At 49.6% G+C, this 7,216-nt stretch overlaps 3 protein-coding genes across 3 annotated transcripts, besides 7 other annotated features; 1 reads left to right on the top strand and 2 right to left on the bottom strand.

Annotated features, from left to right (window-relative positions):
* Positions 1 to 4,018: a sequence feature (areas not merged during assembly with more than two copies in the genome that could not be assigned to a particular haplotype).
* Positions 56 to 244: a mobile genetic element.
* On the top strand, positions 977 to 1,288 carry Tc00.1047053509629.30 (uncharacterized protein; the record flags this gene model as incomplete). Its single annotated transcript, XM_799970.1, has 1 exon — positions 977 to 1,288. One exon carries the CDS (start codon positions 977 to 979, stop codon positions 1,286 to 1,288), a length of 312 nt encoding a protein of 103 aa, XP_805063.1.
* On the bottom strand, positions 1,817 to 2,314 carry Tc00.1047053509629.20 (DnaJ chaperone protein, putative; the record flags this gene model as incomplete). The annotated part of the gene is made up of 1 exon (XM_799969.1): positions 1,817 to 2,314. The coding sequence occupies one exon, from the start codon at positions 2,312 to 2,314 to the stop codon at positions 1,817 to 1,819; it is 498 nt and encodes a 165-aa protein (XP_805062.1).
* Positions 2,818 to 3,081: a mobile genetic element.
* Positions 3,741 to 3,800: a microsatellite.
* Positions 4,019 to 4,638: a sequence feature (heterozygous, non-Esmeraldo-like haplotype).
* Positions 4,139 to 4,245: a sequence feature (T-rich).
* Tc00.1047053509629.10 (trans-sialidase, putative) lies at positions 4,334 to 7,096 on the bottom strand (the record flags this gene model as incomplete). Its single annotated transcript, XM_799968.1, has 1 exon — positions 4,334 to 7,096. The coding sequence occupies one exon, from the start codon at positions 7,094 to 7,096 to the stop codon at positions 4,334 to 4,336; it is 2,763 nt and encodes a 920-aa protein (XP_805061.1).
* Positions 4,639 to 7,216: a sequence feature (areas merged during assembly that could not be assigned to a particular haplotype. This can correspond to areas where the two haplotypes were merged or to regions with more than two copies in the genome that were merged during assembly.).

Genomic DNA, 7,216 nt, shown 5'->3' with positions numbered 1-7,216 from the left:
GCGTGGGGAATCACGGTCATTTCTTTCAATCAACTTGCATGAATTCGGCGTGACTATAAAAATACACAAATAATTTCGTCCTGCCAATGTCGGTTCTCTGTTCCCTCTAAAGTCGTGGTCCTCCAAACAGTCATAAAATAGGGGAAAGTGGCATAAAGAAATGTATTCATTTTGTCAGGGTATAATAATAATAATAATTACGGCGACCAGCTTTCCCCTGCAATCACTCTCCTAACAAGCTCCTAGAGGTGGAAAAAAATATAGAACCATAAAGAAGGCCCTATCCCTTCTCCCCAGAAAAAAGAAAAGGGCACAACAATTGGGGAAGCCATTTTGATTCAATGCGCCCAAGATCCACACACACACACGCCAAAAAGAGCATTCATCCAAGACCCACACAAACGCAAATAAATAAATTCATGAGTTGTATTTTATGGCGGCCGGGTGGGTCGAAACCCCCACAGGACGGCATTCTTTAAAAGTCCCCTGCAACCGCCGGAGTCCACTCTGCGCGGGGAGCAGTAGTGGTAGGCAGGATAAACAAAGGAAACTACCGTCGATACCGTGCAGCGCGCAGCACCATTGAAACCTAAATTAATTAATGCACAACGAAATGCCGTGGTCAAACACGACGCGATACGAAATACCTGACCCTATCTGAGCACACCTGCTTTCCGAATGCTTCTACACATTCGCTGAGTTCAAAGAGAAACAGGGGCCGCGCCAACAAATCCTTTGCCCATAACCAAAGCTAAACAAAGCAGGGCGCGTCGATATGTTCTGAAGAAAGGTTTCATCCATTCTCCCGCACAACTCCTCTTCCCACAAAATCGCCACATTCTCTTCCTCTATTGCCTTCTTTTCCCTTAAAGAGGGCAAAGGGGTTTAGTCAATATCCGAGAGACCTTGCCGAGGGCGCTGAGGCAAGAACATCTCGCCGTTTGAACCCGTTGGTGTGTCAGGAGCGCCCTGCGGCATGTCACGAACATCCCGATTTCGACGGCTCTCCTGGAAAAAAGAATCTTTTCTGCTCGGCTGTCCATCGTCGTCGTGTCCGCCCTCAACTCCCTTCTCGCCACCGGAATGCGCTTCACTCCCCTGTTGCTCATCATTTCCTTCCGTCGCCGCATCGCCGTGGGGCGAGTTGCTCGCCTCGCCATCCTCAGTCAACAGGAAAAAACACACGAAGCAAAAAATCATCAACGTAGAAAATAAAAAAGACCCGAGGAGAAAATACACCGGAATGAGGGCCGCATGGAGTGAAAAAACATCCCCAGCAGCACCGTGACGGGCACGGTCCAAGTCGTTCAGCCGCCTAGATACAATTGAAACCGATGCAAGGACAAGGCCAACAGCAATAATGAACGGGATGGATATGACAAAAATATTGCAGCTGCCCGCAGGATTTCCTCGTAATTTTTGGATGAAAATTCGGTACAAAGTCGAGTCAAGAAGTGTCAGAACACCAAAGAAGTAGAATGGCAGCGCCAAAACCACAAAGTAATTTGTCGCAATGACCTCGTCCACGCGACACGCAATAAGAGCGCTGAATACCACCACAGAAATCCCTTTAGGAATGCCCACAACAAAAAAAATATTCACGCACGCCCACAGTTCGTCGTGTCCGCTATACTTTAGTCTTTCACGCTTTTGCCTCGTGGGGGGCCTTGTAATGATGCCCAATAGAGTTGACGACGCCTCAAATGAAAATTATTGCCGCCACGCAAAGATGTCATGCCGTTTGCATCCCTGGCAACAGGCACAAGAACGGTGAGTACAATAAGAGAAAGTACGATCAGCGTCCACAAGAAGACTCCTACACGTAACGTGCACATCGACACAAAAAAACAACCAGCGTTGGAATACCGATAATGATGTCAACAATGAACAGCGGTGAAAAGACCTTGACGTAGTTCCAATAGGCTCGACTGTGGTCGTTCACAGAATGAGCGTCCCGCGCCACAAGACGACCCGCAACATATGCAACAAGAAAAGCAGTAAAAATGACAACCAACGATGCTGCTACGAAAGGTATGCATGCCATAATGCACAAAATCGAACGTCCCCCAAGCTGGAGAATCAGCACTTCCGAGACCGGATTATCCACAAAGCTGGCTCCAAACCTGTCGTATATTTTCCTCTTTTGGGGATTCAAGAGCACCTCGTACGCCGACTGTACCTCCTTGAACCTCTCCGCCCCCTCCGGTCCCGCCCTATCAGGGTGAAACCTTAACGCCAGCTGGCGGTAGTTCCTTCGGATTTGCTCCTGCGTCGCATCGCGTGGGAGTTCAAGACTCTGATAGTAATCCGTCATTTCTGTCCTTTCCAAATCCTACTCCTTCTGCTGCGATCACCCAACAACGCGCAAGGAAAGTAGCGCACATGATTGACACCCCCATTCCTTCCCCTCCCCTCCCTCAAAAGGAGGAGGCACAACAACGGTAGGAAAAAAACACAAGCATCACAGGCAAGAGCGCCCCAAATTTTAAAAAATAAATCACAGAAAAAAAAAAAGCCAAATTGCCGTGACGACAAAAGCAAAAACACACACACACACAAAAAGAGCTCCTAGAATATTCACCTGGGCCGCTGGCCAGACCTGCGGCTGTCAATAGGATTCACACAAGAAGGGAATGAGAAGGGGTGAATGGAATGGGGACGGGGGTTCGCCAAATCCCCAATGAGAGTTTACACCAAGTGAGCGCATATTTATATATGCACATTATGGTGGCTACTATCGTAACTTGATCGCTCCATCCGGATTGGGCGTGCATGTACATATACATACATAAGTGTGTGTGTATGTATGTATTCACAACCTACAAAGTGGAAGACTTTGGGCTCCTCCAGCCGCAAGACGCAGTCGCAAGGTAAGAACCACAAAGGGGGCAAGTGGGACGGCAGAAACAAAAGTAATTAAAACTCATCCAGAAGGTATCGGTTCCCTGATTGCTACCCTCGGGGTCTTCTAAAAGATTCATAAAATAGGAAAACCTCCCAAAGAAATATATTCTTTCAATCAGGATATACATGTATTTGGGCAGCCAGCCTTCCTCGCGAACACTCCGTTCACAAACTCCTAGTCTTCTGCTCGTCCACACACTTCATTTACTGCCAATCGCAAAACACACATAATAGAACCAAAGGACCATCACACAAAGCCGAGGCAAATAAATAACAATGGAGGAAATCACGAACTACACAGGCGCCTCGCACACGCACACACAGACCCTCTCTCCATTCACTCCACCACTCACAAGGGTGAAGACATGGGTAGAAAAATCCCGCCGCACAACGCATGCACGAGGACGCACGCAGAGGCACCGCCAGCCACGTCGCACCGCAACAAAGGGCCATGGGCACAGCACACCCACGGCCCCAACAAGAGGGACGGGACGCATCCAAGTACACGCCGCAGTCCTTTACTTCCCGCTTCACCGACGGATAGGCATCACGCCTCACAGCAGGCCGTGGCATCCCACACTCACAAATGAGGCACGGCGCACACAATCCGCTCCCCCGAGTGCACTCAGCAGGCCGGCGCCCAGTCACCCTCGTGCCATCGCAGAGGGGAACACAAACAATCGTCGTCGCGGACCATCGGTGCCCCTAGCGGGAAAGAAATTAGAAGAAATGGAGGCATGTCAGCAGCACAGTCAGCAGAGAGACAAAAAAAGGGACACGGAGACACACAATGACATGGGTCACGGCACAGACGGAAAGAGACGCAACGATTTACCAAAAAAAAGAAAACATAAAAAAGAAAAAAAAAAGAAAAAAAAAAAGAAAGAAAAAAAAAACGATTTGGCGGGAATTTCATTTCGTTTCCTCTGGAGTACAATACGACCGTGTTTTTGAGTTCATACATACTGTCCACACAGAAAAAACAACAAAAAAAAACACATTGTTCCACGAGCCCACACAACATTCTTCACATTCCATGCGGCATCCGGCCTGCTCCTCCACTCCTCCTCTCGTGCAGTCCGTGGGACGCACGGCAATGAGGCCGGCACCGCGTGTGGGTAACAAAAGCAAAAGCAAACAAGAGGGGGAAACACATCGCTCATGACGGTGCGCAGCAAGCGACCATTTGGGGGAAAACACACAGGGGTGCTGGTTATTTCAACAGAGCACCAGCAAAAAAAAAAAAAAAAAGAAATGAAATGAAATGAAAAAGTAAAAAAAACAAAAGAAATTAAAAAAAAAAAAAATGAAATGAAAAAAGAAAAAAAGAAAAAAAAAGAAGTATTCTTGACAAATTTGAGTGCGTAGTGCTGGGAAGCTGCACATTTGTTGTTCCACGAAAAGCCGCAATTCCACCCTCCCTCACACCTCAGCAGAGGGCCGCAGTGCCCCACAGCCCCAGAAGCAACAACAACACCCGAGACACACACACATGCACGGTGCTGTCACCAATTAGAGCCATGGCCGCCAACTCGCGGAACTCAAGCAAAATGTCGTGGTCCGAGGGTATTGTTGCGTTGAGCTCCGATGGAATCTTGGTTTCCCCAGGCGCTGTGCTCGGAGGAGCCGGTGCGGCATCAGCGCCACCCGACACGTTAGTGCTGCTGAATGAATCGGGGTCGCTGTTCGTGCCCACGCTCTCCGAAACATGCGTGTCCTCGTCACGGTCAGCGTATTGTTCTTCGCTGGCGAGCGTGTTGGCATTGGAAGGCTCGTCGTGCACGCCCTCCAAAACATCAAGTGAAGTACCGTACGGCGCCCAATCGTCGGTGTTGCCGTTCTGCGGAGAGTCTTCTTCCGCCATTCCCACACCAGCTGAGGTGGAGGGGACAATGATATCAGGAAATGTTTGCTTGAAATCTGCTGGGCCACTTTCACTTTCTGATGTTTGCGCTGGTGAGTGTTGAATTCGTGGTGATGATGTGGCGTCTTGCTGCGCTTCAGGCGTGATGACGGGCACATTGGCGGGATGACGAGAAGGTTCACTCACATTGGTAGTTTGAGCCGCAACTTCCTGGGCCGGCACCTTCGCCGCTGCAGCAGCGAATGCGTCCTTCTTCATTAACGCATTGAGCTTTGCTTCGTTCAATGCGCGGTTGTACAGCAGGACGTTGCTCACCGTCACATTAATGTCTTCCGAGTTGCTCTTGTTGTCCCCGCCAATGTAAAAGTGCGAGATGCCGTGGGACCCCAACAGCGTTCGCAACCTTTGAGTAAAGTTGTAATCCTCCCCGTCCTCATAATCTTTGGTGTAGTATATCTCCTTTCCGTCCACGTACACACTCACGCCATCATAATGATGCATTTCCAGTGCCACCTGATATTTTTTGTTTGTTTCCCATCCAACATCGTCATAATGCACCGAGGGATTCCGAAGACTCTCATTGAATGTTACCTCCCACTTTTTGTGGGTGTACGACAGACCAAAGAGCAGGGTGCCTTGTGCATCGTTCATCCTCACACCCATCAAAGGGATAGAGCTGCTTCCCTTCGGTTCCTTGTGAATGGACACTGTCGCCACAAGAGTGAACTTGTAGTTCGCAAAGTAGTACGGCACATTCTGCCCCATTTTGCCAACAGGCCACTCCGCCCCTGCTCCGGACCCCTCGAACGTCAATCCACCATCCGCCGCTGGCTTCCCTTTGTTCACTGTGGCATTCACCCCGAGGTACTCGTCTGCCCACGTGCTTTCAGTTGACGTGTTGGATAAGAAGCCAAACAGCCCTTTAGTGAGGGCTTCATGACAGTCACTGCGCCAATAATTCTTCCATTCATTCCTGCAGCCGTATTCCCTCGCAATGTACGCGTCCCTCTCCTTCCATGCAGCCACCACCTTCTTCATCTCCTCCAACTTCTCCGTCAGATCCACAAAAGTAATGTTGTAGTTATCTCCCCCTGCAGCAACCTCGTACGAGCAGTACAGTTTCTTCTCTTCCTTCGGTCCTTCCACTTTCAATGGCTGCGCTTCGACCGTGGCGTACAGCAGAGTGCTGGCGGCGACGTTCTCATTCTCAGCGGATATCGGCCCAACATCATAAATTCGTTGCATGTCCGTCAGCCACAAGTGAAGTCGGCCCGTTTCCTTACCGTTCTTCTCGGTATATACCGGCCGACTGACGAGGATGTATTTCTGTCCATCAATCATCGCGCTGACGAAGCCACCCTGCACGCCGTGCCCTGTACGATTCAGCGAGTTGCCCCACACGCGTGAAAGAGTGTCGTATTCCTCATACCACCATCTCCCCATGGCGCTTGACCAGTAAACCCTGCGGCTGCCGTCATCACACGACGTCATCATGATAATTTCATCATTCCATTCAAGGACCGCAGGCTGGATGCATCCCTCATCACTCGTATCCTCCGAGAACTCCCAACCATAATAAGTACCGTTGGCAAGGATGACCAAAGAAACGTTCTTTCCATCATGGGTCAAGGCTTGAATAGGCAGCAAATAGCGACTTTTGTCCTCCATCCTAATGCCTGCGCCACCACCACCCAGGAATTGTTTGAAACGGTCGCGGTTAGCACTGTTATTCCTCCAAAAGTCATAAGGAAGTTTCGACGTGTCTGCAAACTGTTTCCACTCAAACCGTTCCTCTTCCTCATCGTCTCTGTAACGCCGAACCATAACTTCCGCCATCCTGGGCATCCAATATTTACCATCAGTCAACTCCGTCAATGGAGTCGTTGACGTGCCATAACCCCCGACAAGAGCATTTGTATCATAACTATTACCATTCGCAATGGTAGTTGGGCTCAACAGGCGGTCAATTTTCACGTCGTAATGATCAAACACGATGGCAGTTCCATTTGTCCACGTCCCTCCACTGCTTATCATCGACTTTGCAGCGATACTTACGCACGATTTTTGATCCGTGGAGTTTGTGTAATGCGCTTCAACAGTGGCCACAACAAAACCACTCACGTAAGCAAGAGAGGGTGCACGGAACGAATGAAACGCTTGTACCAAAGATTCGTTCTCTGAATCAGAAAATGATTCATTTACTTGAAAGATGATTCTTTTCCCTGAATTACTCGCCTCAGCGGGGGCAGCTCCACTGCCGCAGCACACCATAACGAAGAGGAGGAGCAGCACCGCGGGATCAAACACACGACGGGACATGCTGGGCATTTGCTGCTCACTTTCTCTTCCTTCCTCCTTCCGCTGGATCCGCTCACGCCGCAACGGTTGTGTTTTTGCTGGGTGCTTGACTGCAGCAACACTTGAGAGTATACAAATATGTGTGTGTGG

The sequence above is a fragment of the Trypanosoma cruzi genome, genomic scaffold (assembly GCF_000209065.1).
Source record: "Trypanosoma cruzi strain CL Brener 1047053516313 genomic scaffold, whole genome shotgun sequence".
Taxonomy (NCBI): Eukaryota; Euglenozoa; class Kinetoplastea; order Trypanosomatida; family Trypanosomatidae; genus Trypanosoma; species Trypanosoma cruzi.
The sequence above is the reverse complement of the archived record's forward strand: the minus strand, read 5'-3'. Positions and strand labels throughout refer to the sequence as shown.